This window comes from Sitophilus oryzae, unplaced genomic scaffold, assembly GCF_002938485.1.
Source record: "Sitophilus oryzae breed Bouriz unplaced genomic scaffold, Soryzae_2.0 scaffold_1395_pilon_pilon, whole genome shotgun sequence".
Lineage (NCBI taxonomy): Eukaryota > Metazoa > Arthropoda > Insecta > Coleoptera > Curculionidae > Sitophilus > Sitophilus oryzae.
In genome coordinates this window covers 928,653-944,967 of record NW_022146054.1, presented here as the reverse complement: position 1 = coordinate 944,967, position 16,315 = coordinate 928,653, and the positions used below count along the sequence as shown (strand labels likewise).

General features: G+C 35.1%; 1 protein-coding gene and 1 pseudogene across 1 annotated transcript; one reads left to right on the top strand and one right to left on the bottom strand.

Moving 5' to 3' along the window:
- The first annotated feature begins 768 nt into the window (after window positions 1-768).
- On the top strand, window positions 769-1,615 carry LOC115875749 (annotated as a pseudogene).
- A 2,784-nt stretch (window positions 1,616-4,399) lies between these two features.
- LOC115875748 (piggyBac transposable element-derived protein 3-like) lies at window positions 4,400-5,329 on the bottom strand. The gene has a single exon (XM_030891261.1). It carries the CDS (start codon window positions 5,327-5,329, stop codon window positions 4,400-4,402), a length of 930 nt encoding a protein of 309 aa, XP_030747121.1.
- Window positions 5,330-16,315: the final 10,986 nt, after the last annotated feature.

Here is a 16,315-nt window from a genome sequence, read left to right as displayed (position 1 = left end):
GCATATTCAGTCATATGTAAGGCGCACAACTTTGACAGATTATTAATTTAAATTGTCTAATTACTTTGTGTACTATGAACGAAAAGTGGTTAATATTCAATTACCTAAAGATTAATTCTCTATACCGGTTGTTTTTCAAAAGTAACTCACCACTATATTTTTTTTTGTAAATAAAATAATGAGATTTGGTATATTAGTATATGACATAAATGAGGATTGATTGACGTATTTCAATCAATTCCTGTTTCACCGGAAATTACTACAACTTTTTGATTTTTAAGTGGCATCGTGGGTATTTTTTACTGCCATATACAGGGTGAGTCTTAAATTAGTGCAAATATTTTTAGGGATAGTATATTTCGACTCCAGAAACACGTCTATGAAGTTTTTTTAGGGAAAAAAAATTAAAAATACTGTTTTTGGATTTTTAGTTTGTTCTTTGAATATTTTAGATAGTTAAATAGCTATCTAATTACCTAATTAATAGATAGCTAATATTTTAAATAGTTAATATTTTAAATAGTTAAAATTAGCTAATATTTTAAATAGTTAATAGCTAAAATTAAGAAATATTTTATAAAACGAAGTACAAGGATGGTCTGAAAAGTTTCCGACCTCAACGTGAAGATGGCAGCACTCGTAGATAAAAGCTAGTGAATTTTCATTGTTCATCTGTTGACAGTTATTCACCAAAATTTCAGCCATTTTGGATGAGCAGTTGTTATGTAACAGCCGTTTGAGTGAGTTGATGTGAGTGTTTTTGCGAAAATGGACAAAATCGAGTATCGAGCTGTCACTAAATATCTGGTTTTGACAGGCAATACGCCTACACAAATTAAACATGAGTTGGATTCTGTGTATGGGGTCTCTGCACCATCATTTACCACAGTGAAATTTTGGGCAGCTGAATTTAAACGTGGCTGTAAGAGCTTGGGAGACGATGAACGTTCGGGACGTCCAAAAACTGTAACTACCGACGATAATATCGCCAAAGTTCACCAAATGGTGCTAGACGACCGCCAAGTTAAAGTGAGAGAGATAGCAGAGATTACGAACATATCAAAAGAACGTGTTTGTCACATATTAAATCAAGATTTAGGCATGAGAAAGCTGTCCGCGCGTTGGGTGCCGCGTTTGCTTACGTAGACCAAAAGCGTGTTCGAATGAACATTTCCAACGTTATGTTGGCGCAGTTTAGGCGCAATAAATCCGAGTTTTGGCGTCGATTTATTACTGTAGATGAAACTTGGATACACCACTACACACCAGAAACAAAAATACAGTCCAAACAGTGGACGGCAAAGGGAGAACCGGCTCCAAAAAAGCAAAAACTGTTATTTCGGCTGGGAAAGTGATCGCGACTGTTTTTTGAAATAGTCATGGAGTTATTTTAATTGATTATCTTCAAAAAGGAAAAACCGTCACAGGAGCATACTACGCATCATTACTTGACAAGCTACAAGCAGAACTTGCGGAAAACGGCCACATTTACAGAAAAAGAAAATCCTGTTTCATCAAGATAACGCACCGTCTCACACCTCAGCGGTTGCCATGGCGAAAATCCACGAATTACGGTTTGTACTGCTTGACCATCCGCCTTACTCACCAGATCTAGCCCCTAGCGACTTCTTTTTGTTCCCTCATTTAAAAATTGCGCTCGGAGGACAGATATTTTCGTCAAATGAAGAGGCAATCACCTTCGTGAACCACTATTTTGCAGAGAAAAACGCCGAGTACTATTTGGACGGGATACAGAGATGGGAGCATCGCTGGGAAAAGTGTGTAGAGTTATAAGGGGACTATGTTGAAAAATAAAAACAAATATTCAGAAAAAATGTCTTGTATCTTAGTTAGGTCGGAAACTTTTCAGACCACCCTCGTAGATATTCTGAATTTTTAGAAAAAAACAAAAAACTTGAAGTGAGGAAAAATATAATTATTCATAAAATTTTCATATTATTTGCTCCAATTGATTTGTGATATAGTTTTTTAAACTCAGATTTGAGTTTCTTTTTTTATTTTTTTTATCTGCAATAAAACTTACCTAGGTATATTTTTTTAACATACGCAATTATACGCCTCGTTATATTTCGTACATAAAGTTCGTAGTAAAAATTATACAGATCATACGGTGAATAATTCTGACTGACAACGAAATCCATTAGCAACTAACTGGAATGTCAATGTTAGTGGGGAACTATTGTGAACTAAAGACCTAGTTTAAGAAACTATTCCTCTGGAGGAACTACTAAGGAACTAGTTCCTCCCAAGGAACTAGAATTCCCACCTCTACCCTGTCGTATTCCTTTGCCATTTGGCAGAAGCGGATTACCCAATAGGCTAACTAGGCTATAGCCTAGGGCGCCGAAGAAAAATAGGCGCCGCGGCGGCGGCATAATTATCCCTGGTTTGTAGACGCTTTGCTACACCAAACTGAACATTCAAAATTTTTGACGGATATTTCTTAAAAAAAAAATTGGATCAAAAATTGCCATTGTCGCGATAATCCTTTGATATTTATCGACAAAGTGCCGCTAACGGAAAAGACCGCCTTCGGTTTGGCAAAACCCCCCTTTGCGCGTTGCGCCGGGGGGGTATGGGCGGCAAATTTTTATTAGCCTAGGGCGCTAATATGTCTTAATCCGCCACTGCCATTTGGAAACTCTGGGATTGTTTTATGTATCATTACTTTTCCTTCGGCTTCTTTGTATATATTGGCGAGAATTTCTATATAAGGCCTTCTTTCGCTAGGGCTTCTATTATTGCGTTAGGATATATCGAGTCGAAATCCTTTTCAAAGTCTATAGAGGCTATGGCTACTGGAAGTGCGTTTTCTTTTGTTCGGCTGATAGTTTCTCTTAGTGTATGTATATGATCAATCGTTCTGAAGCCGCTTCTAAAGCCTTCTTGTTCTCATGGTTGTGCAGCGTCTAGCGTGTTTTGTATTCTGCTTTTTATTTTTTCATATATCTTGTATGTTACTGATAGTAGAATTATTGGTCTATAGTTTCTGATGTCTTCTTTGCTACCTTTCTTATGAATTAGAATTATGTTGGCTCTATTCCAGTCTTGTGGTATATGTTTTCTTCTTAGACAGCTGGAGTTTTTTAGAATTTCTAGGATTTTCCAAGTTTTTCTAACAGCGTACTGAAGTATTTCAGCTGTTATTCCGTCGTTCCCTGCTGCTTTTCCATTTTTCATATATGAAACGCCTTTTTCATACTTCTCCCACGAGAACTTCTGCGGGGCGTCGTTTTGTAGTATGGGCTATATATCTTTCTTCTTCATGTATGTTTTCTGTGGCTTTATATAGGTCGATGTAGAACCTTGTTACCTGGCTTATTATCCCGTTTTTGTCTGTTATTCTGATGTTGTCGTGTGTTAACCCAGATATGCCCAAACAAATTTTGTGTTTAAATTTAACTTAAATTCTTGTTAGTTGTTGTTGTTACCTCATGGCACAAAACAACCAACAAAACTTGGGAAAAAAATCCTATGGTAGTGGGTCCATAAATAATGGGTGTCCTTTTAAAAGGACAGTGGGCAAATAAACGTGGGCAATTAAAACATTTTTTTTATTTAGAATTTATTTTATTAAAAAAAAACTAAAATAAAAGCACAAAGTAAAAACGACAAAGAGTTCTTAATTATGGACGAGTATGATAAGTAATGAAACAGCGCACATGAAGTGTTACGTCACATTTTCGGCATTTTGTTGACACTTTTTTGTGACACACCCTGCATCTCGTTTGTTTATCTTGCTCTTCAATTAGGTGATCCAATCTGTCATACCTCGTTTCCACGTTTTCCAATGGTGATGTTTTAAGCCTTCTACATAAATTAAGCCCCCTATCTTCTTTATTACTTTGAATAAGAGATGTGGCAACATTTCTTCGGAATGCCAAATGATCGAGTTTGCCTCCCTGTTTGCGATGAAGTTGCCATGCGTTTTGCTCAGCTGCATCGAGTAAGTGTGTTATCAGGGGAAAATGCCATTTTTTGCCTCTAATACTGACACGATATAGGCTGATATTTTGATCGCTCCGATCCACACCCCCCATACTGATGTTATATTTTTTTATATTCTGTGGTTGTTGCATAGGCATTCTTTTTTTTTTCTTTTTGAGAATAGCGAGTGACCTGATGTAATGGAAATACGCCATAATAATTTGAAGCCATATGCACCATATTGTTATCGGACCACTTAACAAGGACTATAGAATTATCTTTGGATGTTCTAAAATCAAAATCTCCTCGATTTTTCTTGAGGTCTGAATCAGACGCCAACTGACAATTTCCTAGCCGATTTTTTCTTATAGTCCCCGTAGCCCTCACGCCTTTCTCTGTTAGGGATGATTGTATTAGGGGCAAAGTGGTGAAAAAGTTATCGAAATAAATACTACGGAAGTTGTAATTTCGAACGTAAAACATCAGTGTACTCCAATACAACAGAAGGCACCAACCCTAAGTTTTTGTAGCAATCCTTGATCTCAGATTTTGCGCCCTGATATGGTTCATACCAGTTTATATATCCAATAGCTGAAGCACCAACCCATAGTTTATACCCATACCTCAATGGCTTGCCTCGTATAAACTGTTTACAGCCGTGACGACCGAAGTAAGGTACCATAGCTTCGTCGACGCAATGAAACTCATCAATTGGGGCAAAATCAAGAAATCGACTATTTATTTTATCAAAAAAGGGTCGAACCTTAGCAAATCTATCGTTCTTATCCAAATTATTGTTGTCGCAACAATGTATGTTTGACAAAATATGTTCAAAACGGTTTCGAGACATGGAATTAGACACTATATTATTATGACAATCAGACGAATTTTCCCAAAACATTCTGCGTCTTGGAACCGAAACGTAACCACTCAAGAGAAGTATTCCAAAAAAAACTTTGATTTCTTCTGGGGTAATATCGGACCTTTTGTTTTTACTAGCTGCGTAGTTATTAGTGTAAAAAACAAACATGTCTATTATCTCCTTCTCAAAAAAGTTTTCAAATAACTGTATAGGTGAAAGATTGTTCGATGGCAAAACAAAATTGGGCCATTCAGTTTCAAGACGTGCATTTTTTATGTCGAATTTTTCCCACTTGTACGTTTTTTTCTTGATCTCGTCATAGTGCCTTTTAGACAACAATCCTTTACGCAACTCTGACAGTGGGATTTTGTCTTCATCTTCCCATTCGTTGTCGGAATTATGCGCGAACAATTCGGCTTCTGCTCGAAGCTGAGCAGCTGGTAAATTGTTGACGTCGACAACGTCCTCATCGCCCGAATCTTCATCGGTTAAAACTTCGCAGGAGTTAGTTGGTGGCATAATTACAATATCCACTGGATGGATACCGAGGTCGTCTTCGTCCTTTTCCAAGACCGAAAGAAGATCAGCAAGCGTGTCTCGCTTAAAAAAATGCAGTATATTGGCCCACTGTCCTTCTAGAAGGACACCCGTATTTCCACCCACGTGGACGCAAACAAAATGCAGATATGAACATAACCTTATTTTAATAATGTAATGACACTATTTATTAACTAATTTTAAAACCCTACTGGTTGATTATGCCTTCCAATTTTAAATAAACTTACCCGCTTATTCTGAAGTCGTAGTGAACATCCATAGCGCTTACTAAAACTCAAATATTCACAACAAAACGTTCAAAAAACGTATTGGTTCATACTAAACATACAGTTTATAGCTTAAACACGAAAAATAACATAATTCCATCTAACGGGAACTGTCTGATTTATGATAAGCGTTGTTAAAATATAGACCTGTAAAATGTCCTTCTAGAAGGACAGTGGGCATATCTGGGTTAATGCGATTAGCTGGTTCTTTTCGATCATGAGGCATTTCTTAGTATTCTTATAGTTTTTTTCCGTTTACTATTGCAGTTTGTACGCACTTATTTAAGACTTACCCGGTACAAGGTTGTGAATCTGGAATTAAAAAATCAAAACACTTTGTTTTGTTAGAAGATACTTTGAGAAATATTTTTTATAGATCAGAATTATATTAAATATTGTTTATCCGAATATAGGTATCAAAATTCATATTTAAATAATAATGAATATATATGAAGATTTAATCTCAAAATACTCCAACAGTTTGTCTCTACAGACATAATGTGACGACTTTTCTGTCGTTACCCAAATAGAATGAAAAAAGAATCCGTTGCTCAGGGTTAGAGGAAAGCTGGGTTCGTAGGTAAGGCTTCTGACTCACAGTGACTTTCTAATGTTGTTAAAAAAAAATGATAATATGTAGGCTCCAGAGATTTTAATATTGATGTTAAGAATTCAAATAGGTATGGTCAAAGACAGTGAAAAGGGCGCCACTTACTTTGTTTATGAGAGTGGTAAAGTAAGAAACCAAAAAGAAAAATACGATATCACAACATAGCTAAAATAAAGTAATCAACAGCATTAAGGGTCTATTATGTTTATCAGGAATAAAAGTCAGAAATAACTATCCTACATTAAACATTTATTGAAAACGAACACAAGTATCATCAATTAGTAAGAGTGATCCCAATAAAACCGCAAGTTATTTTAAATAGATTCGAATTTACTAACTGTATTCTTTGAACTAAGTAAGCTACTTAATATAAAAACAGGTGAAATTTATGTATGTCTCAATACGATAATGTTTCGAAACATGTCGTGTACAAAAACCTTTAAAATGAATACGTGTTAATAATTTTCATATAAAATATCATATAGTAAGTAAGAGTGTACTGTACGAATCAAATTATAACTGATAACGTTAAATAAAAAATAATTTTGACTACAATATGTGGGATAAATAGTGATAATTTACCAGGTTATTAAATCTGTTGTCTCAAAAATTATAAAATAAAAGCGTACCTTGTGTATCAAACTTAAGACTTATCTGTATATAGTTTCTTATGATGTAAACAGGTAGGTAGGTATTTTCCAGACTAACAGAAGTGGATGCAGATGACTATGGCAGGAGAAGTCTTCGATGTTAGCCAAAAGGACGATTGTAATGTCAGGAACATTGTCTTAAGATCATGTGGTAGTTACTGAGTACCATGTGGTAATTTTACTTAATATCATGTGGTACTTTTACTTAATACCATGGGGTAGTTTTACTCTATAAATAAAAAAATAGTTCTCAGGACAGATACTCAATAAAAGAAACAACTTACGGTCTGAAAATCAGCTTTACATAAATATATTCAAACCATATGCCGATCCAAACCAGTAATTAAATACTCAAATAAACGAAGTAAAAAACGGAAATAACTGAAATAAAATTTAGTTAGATAGGGCTATATAAAATGGCGGATAAACTTACGGTGATCATTCCAAGAAGAAACCAAAAAATACGATCTATACTCTGGATTGCATACTTTACAAGGTTTTCAAATCTCCAAATCGGATACCCATGCAATCGAAATCGAAAAGTGGATTCAGAGTGCTTTTCACTGGAGAATTTGTCGGACGCCAAAACACGCGTCTTCCTCAGATCCAAATTCCCAGAAAAAGACCTTCTTCTCAGTTTCAGAAACGAAAACAAAAAAAACCCTATTCACCACAGACAAAATGAGAGAAAAAAGTGATATCATATGATCGAAATCATTAGAACAGAAAATCGCAATCCACAGCGACGTGAGATTGGGACAAGTGAAATGCAATTAAAGAAGTTTGGCATATAGCGAATAGATGGCGCTAATAAACAATACAAATGAACTGTAATAAAAGAAGTTTGACATCTAGCGAATAGATGCGCTAATAAAAATTAAATATCGAAACAAGTGACCTGTAACAAATGGAGTTTGGCATCTTTGGCATCTAGCAAATAGATGGCGCCAATACTAAGAAATTTAAATAAAAATAGATTTTTAAATTCAATTTTATTAAGGGAAATAAAAAATGCTACACTGCCCCCCTCCAAAAAAAAAGAAAGGCCCTCAAAGAGGACTTTCGCCCAAACAACACTAAGGAAAACTAAATTAAATTGGTACATGTTTTTAGATTTTTGAAATTAAATTTGGTGGATGATAGCTTCGTGTATCACACGTCCATAAAGGAGTCACAATTGGTAAGTCGCAATCGGTATGTCAAATCAGGGGAGGTTACACAATCGGGAAAGTCAAAATCACCACATAATCCAAAAAAACAAAATCATATACAAAATATATGATAAACTAAAACTAAAAAAAGGTATGGGATAGGAAAAAGAAAAAGAATCCCATGGAAGCGCAGATGTTTCTGAAGATTCACCGGTTAACCACTCAAGGTAACTCACCTGTATGAGAAAAAGAAGGAAAATTACAATAGAAAACACAATAGAAAGACACAAAGAAAGAGAAAAAAAGATTGTCACTAATGACCCAAAATATCCGTAACATCGGATTCCAGCCTATGAAACGCTATTGCAAATATGGAAAGAAGATCACAATAATATCCAAAACACAGTAAAACTTACGAAGTCATGAGGTTAGCTACGTCTCACTTCTAGGTTGCAATCAAAATCATAACAAGTTTTCGTTTTTTCACGAAGTTGTGTTCTTAGAATACACAAAATACAAGAATCTTTTACATTTCAGATTCTTGTGAACTGAATAACAAAGAATAGAGCAAATGACAAAACTATATGAGTGATTAACAGAATTACCATCCCACAAAATATTTACTCAAAATTAGGTAATCTGTAGAATACTCGAAGAAAAAAAAATACTGTCATATGCTCGCATTTCCAAATAGAAATACTATAACATATCAAAAATATAGGTACGCAAAAAACTAAATGACAATATAGTTATACTGATTCGCGACAAATCCGTAAAAAAACGAGAAGCAAATGTTGTATAACTGTTTAATCTGAACTAAAAAAGAAACTAAAATATAATCTATGTATCCGTTAGACTAAACCCTAAAAAGGAATCGGACATAATAGATTATTTGAATTACTGTGACGTAGTCGAGACATTTTCTGTATCATCGTCGTCAATCGTGTGACCTTGGTATGGTTTAAGATCTTTTATATGCCAGCGGCCTGCGTTATTACCATCCTCGTCTACTAAAACATAAACTAAATTCGAAATTTTCTTTCGTACTGAAGATAAAACAAAACGAGGGGCTAACTTGGCTGAAAAGTTAACACCAGCATTTGATAAGACCTTATTACGTCTCCAAACCAAATCACCAACCTGAAAAGATAAATCACGCCTACGCAAATTATAAGACTTCGAGTTTCTTTCAGAAGCAGCATGAAGTTTCTTACGGACTTCGCTAAAGACACTATAAAGATTTTTGAGTTCAGAAGCGTAAGAGTTGCGATCGCCAGGCATAATTTCAAAATCTTCAGAAAATTTAACTTGACCATAATACTTACCAGAGATGGGAATATGTCTACCAAAAACTAAAAATGAAGGAGAAAAACCTGTGACCTCATGTTTAGAAGTATTTAAAGCAAACTGAATATTAGAGAGCTGAACATCCCAATCTGTATGCTGTTTAACATAAGTTCTAATAGCTGTTCCTACAGTTTTATTCATTCGCTCAACAAAGTTACATTGAGGAGAATACACAGCATTATACCAGATCTTCTGAACTTGGTATTTCTTAGCTAAATCTCTAAATTCTTTCGCAACAAATTGAGGACCATTGTCACAAATTATATGTTGAGGTACTCCATAGGTAAGAAAAACTTCATTCTCAAGATACTTCACAATATAGGGAGATTTTGATGAACGCAACGGACACAGAAGAACATACTTCGAAAACCAATCGCCAACAACTAAAAGCCACTTATGACCCTTTTTTGATCTAGGAAAAGGACCCATAAGATCTAAAGCGATTGTCTGAAAAGGCATATTAACTTGCTTTTTTTTCCATCTTACCTAACGGCATAGTATTAGAAGATTTTTGAGCTCCGCAAATACGACAACTCCTAACAAATTTAAGAACATCGGCTCTCATCTTGGGCCAATAAAATTGTTCTTGAAGTCTCGATAAAGTCTTATAAAAACCCAAATGCGAACAAGTTGGCGGATTATGACATGATTCGATAATATTACGACGTTGAGGACGTGGAACAACCTTCTTCCATTCTTGAAGATTTGATGAAAATGGTAGCTGTACCGGAATAAACTTAAAAAGAAAACCATCTTCAACTTTCCACTGTGGAAATGAACCAGGTGAAGCTAAAATCTTTTGCTTCATAGTCTCATACCATGCGTCAGTATGGTCTAAATCTATATTCAAAACGGAAATTTGCGGACATACAAAAGAATCATTATCTGAAATATCTGAAGGAGAAACTTTATGATTGGTAGTGGTGGATCTATAAAAATTCTTAACACATAATAACCACTTCTTCCAATCAGATTCTGAAAATAAATTTCTGGGTTTGAATTTTTGAACTGCACGACCAGCAACACGAGTTCGTCCAATTAGTTTTTTGAACATTTGGGACACGCCGGTGACTTAACACCTAATTACCACATTTAAAACAAAAAACCTTACGTTTCTGTCGACAATCATGAAATGTATGATTTGGACCAGAACAATTCCAACAAACTAAACGCGAGGTTGCTTCCTTACCTGAATTTTCTACAGATCTGGGCATACTCGAAGAAGTATTTACCATATCAGGGTCAGAAGACGACGACGCTACAGAATAACTAGCAGACCGAACAGTAGTATTTTTATTTTTGTTTTGAGCATTGACATTCTTAGACTTTTTACAAAACTGTACTCGATGAGAATCAGACGAGCTAGAATCAGGAGTGGTATTCAATTGAGAAACATTTAAACTTCTAGATCGTTTTTCATTCTGATGTTTAGCATTTTCTAATTTTCTACACAAATTAGAGAGTTCAGACACAGATAAAACATCAACTAAAGCTAACTGAGTAATGTATTCAGGAAGTAAATTTTGTCTAATAATTTTAATCTTATTAACCTCACTAGGGCATTTACTTAATCTACTAAAAAGATTCTCTAAAGTTGCTATAAAAATTAAAATACTTTCATTTTTTCGTTGTTTATAAGATTTAATTTGCGACCAAATATTGTCATCATTATCTGGTGGCAAAAAGTCTTTCTTTAATCTTTCTACAAGAGATTTCCAATCTGTAACATGTTGTTTAATACTTCTGTACCAAATAAAAGCATTCCCGGTAAAAAGTTCTACTGCGGAAGAAAATAAATCTTGTTCACTAACTTTACGTGATTCAGAAAGCTCAGTAACAGTTTCTAAAAATGAAAATAAATCTTGAGGATTACCATTAAATTTAATAGGCCAGTCTGACACTGGACAAGGTTTAGCAACATAAGTCACAATAGGAGGCGGTAATTAATAACCGGTCCTGAAGGGACAGAACTAACATTTAAAATTTCATTTGTGTCAGAAATTTTTGAAAATAAGTCAGCTTCAAGTTGATAACAACTAGTATAAACATCAGTTTGAATAGTCTCTGCATCAGCACGATTTTCATCTAAAATTATTCTTCTAATTCTACCAGCCAAATGTACAAGACGAGATTTTATAACTTTAAACATTGAATCATTTACTCCACCCTCGAATTCAGAAATTGACAAAGAAATTGAATCTAAAGTTGCTTTAATTTCGAAAATTTCTTGATCAAAAGAAAGAGGATAATTTTCCATATTAACTAAACAAAAAGGGTTATTAATTTCTCTACTTAAAAGACCTGACAAAATTTTACGTTTACTCTCAACATTTTTAGATGTCTTAATACCCCTAATAAGAAGTTCATAATCTAATTCTACTTGTCGTAAATGATTAACTTTAAAAGATTCTTTCTCCATTGTAATTCAGTTGTTATTATTAAGATATTAAAGACTAAATGATTCAGAAAAATTTACTAATTTTAACAAAAAGCTGTTATGACTCGACGCAATTTATCAGAAAGAAATTATGTTCATGTCAAAACCAAAAAGACTCAAATATTCAAAACAAATTCCAAAATTTTACGAAGTACTAACAACGCTACCCTGTATACTAAAATTATGTCCACTCTGTATATTTAAAATATAACCTTACCTGTATATTTATATCAAGATCAAAATTTCAATAAACTATGTAGTCAGAAGTATCAAGTTATTTATCTCTGAGTTTTAAACCGATAAACAAACACCCTCTATAACATAAAAACAAAAATTGCTGTTGTACTGAAATTATAAAATTAAATTACAGAAATAATGAAAACAAAATTTCAAAACTATAGTCTTTGCCTTAAAGAAAATTTATCTGAGCCTAATAGAAATTATTTTACTAAATTAAGTTTACCAATAAAAGTCAAACAAAATAAACTAAGTTGATCCAATTAAATTAAGCTGAGCCCCACGTTACAGGGCGTCATATTCTTTATTCTTCTATGTGTGACGACTTTTCTGTCGTTACCCAAATAGAATGAAAAAAGAATCCGTTGCTCAGGGTTAGAGGAAAGCTGGGTTCGTAGGTAAGGCTTCTGACTCACAGTGACTTTCTAATGTTGTTAAAAAAAAATGATAATATGTAGGCTCCAGAGATTTTAATATTGATGTTAAGAATTCAAATAGGTATGGTCAAAGACAGTGAAAAGGGCGCCACTTACTTTGTTTATGAGAGTGGTAAAGTAAGAAACCAAAAAGAAAAATACGATATCACAACATAGCTAAAATAAAGTAATCAACAGCATTAAGGGTCTATTATGTTTATCAGAATAAAAGTCAGAAATAACTATCCTACATTAAACATTTATTGAAAACGAACACAAGTATCATCAATTAGTAAGAGTGATCCCAATAAAACCGCAAGTTATTTTAAATAGATTCGAATTTACTAACTGTATTCTTTTGAACTAAGTAAGCTACTTAATATAAAAAACAGGTGAAATTTATGTATGTCTCAATACGATAATGTTTCGAAACATGTCGTGTACAAAAACCTTTAAAATGAATACGTGTTAATAATTTTCATATAAAATATCATATAGTAAGTAAGAGTGTACTGTACGAATCAAATTATAACTTATAACGTTAAATAAAAAATAATTTTGACTACAATATGTGGGATAAATAGTGATAATTTACCAGGTTATTAAATCTGTTGTCTCAAAAATTATAAAATAAAAGCGTACCTTGTGTATCAAACTTAAGACTTATCTGTATATAGTTTCTTATGATGTAAACAGGTAGGTAGGTATCTTCCAGACTAACAGAAGTGGATGCAGATGACTATGGCAGGAGAAGTCTTCGATATCAGCCAAAGGAACGATTGTAATGTCAGGAACATTGTCTTAAGGTCATGTGGTAGTTACTGAGTACCATGTGGAAATTTTACTTAATATCATGTGGTACTTTTACTGAATACCATGGGGTATTTTTACTCTATAAATAAAAAATAGTTCTCAGGACAGATACTCAATAAAAGAAACAACTTACGGTCTGAAAATCAGCTTTACATAAATATATTCAAACCATATGCCGATCCAAACCAGTAATTAAATACTCAAATAAACGAAGTAAAAAACGGAAATAACTGAAATAAAATTTAGTTAGATAGGGCTATATAAAATGGCGGATAAACTTACGGTGATCATTCCAAGAAGAAACCAAAAAAATACGATCTATACTCTGGATTGCATACTTTACAAGGTTTTCAAATCTCCAAATCGGATACCCATGCAATCGAAATCGAAAAGTGGATTCAGAGTGCTTTTCACTGGAAAATTTGTCGGACGCCAAAACACGCGTCTTCCTCAGATCCAAATTCCCAGAAAAAAGACCTTCTTCTCAGTTTCAGAAACGAAAACAAAAAAACCCTATTCACCACAGACAAAATGAGAGAAAAAAGTGATATCATATGATCGAAATCATTAGAACAGAAAATCGCAATCCACAGCGACGTGAGATTGGGACAAGTGAAATGCAATTAAAGAAGTTTGGCATATAGCGAATAGATGGCGCTAATAAACAATACAAATGAACTGTAATAAAAGAAGTTTGACATCTAGCGAATAGATGCGCTAATAAAAATTAAATATCGAAACAAGTGACCTGTAACAAATGGAGTTTGGCATCTTTGGCATCTAGCAAATAGATGGCGCCAATACTAAGAAATTTAAATAAAAATAGATTTTTAAATTCAATTTTATTAAGGGAAATAAAAAATGCTACAATAAGATCCTCTAAAATAGCATGCAAATTTATACCGTTGTGTTTTCCTTCCCACCTCAGAAACAGTCTTAGACAAATGCATTTCTGGATTTATAAACTTCAAACCAGAAAATGAATATCTTAATAAACTAACTTTTCGAAGATATAAATGTCGTAGTTGGAAAGCAGTCGGAAACTTTTCATGATATTTATTTACCAAATCTGACTAATGACTGCAGACTGCGCAGTAATAAACACTTTCTTTTGATAAACGACTCGGTGTGGCAAAACAAAGACTAGACTAATAAAACTTTGGCCTTGTATTTCCGTTCTTTGTGAAACAATTCTGGTCGAAAGATTTGACAGGCGAATAAAACAGATGAAAGTTTAAAAGTTACTCTAAAAAAAGAAGAAAATTTTTTTGCAGATTTGGGAACTGATAAAAAATCTGAACTGAATAATTAGAATATTAAAGTAAAGTAGATTCCTTATACCTATAGACTCAATGGAACAGGAATATATTTTTTCTTGTAAAATAACACTACGTAGAACACATATGAAAACCAGCTTGTCAGAGGTCATTTTACATGTAAATGAATTTGCCTAGCCAACAAAAAATTCTTAACGGTCAGGGGTATAATAAAAAATATAATTTAGAATGAGTTGGACGAGGATTAATCACCGCGACCTTAAAGATATATTGTGTCCCCCATTCTTGAGTTATAACTCATTTTACAGTCTATAACTCACCATACATGGGGATGGGGATTTTCCTGTTATAGGGGGAACAAGATATTTCCCATCCTCCACTGACAACAGATGTTCTTCTTCCGAAGAGTGGACATCTACCTCCTACGAGGGTATACACCCTTCCACGGTTGGGGTTTGGTCCTCCGTGCCCTTCACAGGTACCCGTGAGGGTACCTGTGAAGGGCACTACCCTCTGCCTCCATTTTCTCCACCTCTTTATCTTATTCTCTTCTTAGACATGATTGATGATACCGGTATTTGTCCCGAATATATAATAGAGGATATATGTTTCTTTCTCTATTGTAATCTTAGATTTGAAGTCAATTCCTATTGTGAGGACCTCACCATGGCCCTTCACCCTCGAGTTGATGGCAAGTTGGCCACGAGTTGATGGCTCTCTTGGAATTCTGTCAAAGCTGGTGGTACGTCCCTGCTTGCCTTCTGGTGTTGTACGGATTTCCATCCTGCCTTTTTCTCTCCTTACCCGAGCAAAGATAAGAGATTTTCGCTCTATCTCTCTCTCTCTCTTGATCTTTGGTGGAGATGCGCCAGGCTGTTTCTAGGTTCCTTTACTCTCCACTTTTTCGAGGCAAATCCTTCGTGGAGTAGTTGGATATATCTCCGTACTCCCGCTCCATTGAGTTCTACTCTCAGCGGGACGTCTAGCCCTCCTGGTTGATCCAGGCCGGGTAGAAGAAACAGTAGCTTTAGCAGCCTGTTAGGTTTAGGGGTAGGCTGGGCTTTGTTAGTAGAGGAGGTGGTAGCTTGTTTACCACTTGTGGAAGCTGGTTCCGCGCAAGTGTCTGCTGCCTCTCCTGTAGTTCTCGTTTGTGTAGGTTGGTCCCTTGAAACTTGTACTGTTAATGTTCTCAGTGTCGTTAGGGGGTTTCTCTTCGGTTTCAAGGGTTAGTCAGTCCGCTTCTAGAGAACCCACATGTAGAAGAGACGCAATAATACAATGGGGAGCCCCGCTGGTGCCCCAAAGTTGAGGTCAGTTGTCTTCTATCTAGCCATGCATCCCTTTCACCTGTCACCGTAGGATTTAGCTTTTTGGTGAGGTTGTCTTCTTTTGGTCCGGGTGGTTAAGCCAAGACCCTTCCACACCCTCTGCCCGTGATACATGAGCACAGGCAGTAGAGGGTGTCTGGTATGACGGACAGGGTAATCCTATCCGACATCGTTATACGTCTTGGCGAAATAACTGGCCACGACACTACAACCAGGGACAAGACAGTGAGATGCGCCTCAGACCTAGCCAAAGTGCCAGAGGGTATTCCTCCTAGCACCTAACTAGGAGCTTCGCCACCAACGACAAGGTCTCGCGTCTCTTAGGGGAAGCAAAGAATAAGAAGCAAAGAATAGAATAAAGAACCATAATTATTATTAAAAATTGGTCAAGTGCGAGTCGGACTCGCGCACGAAG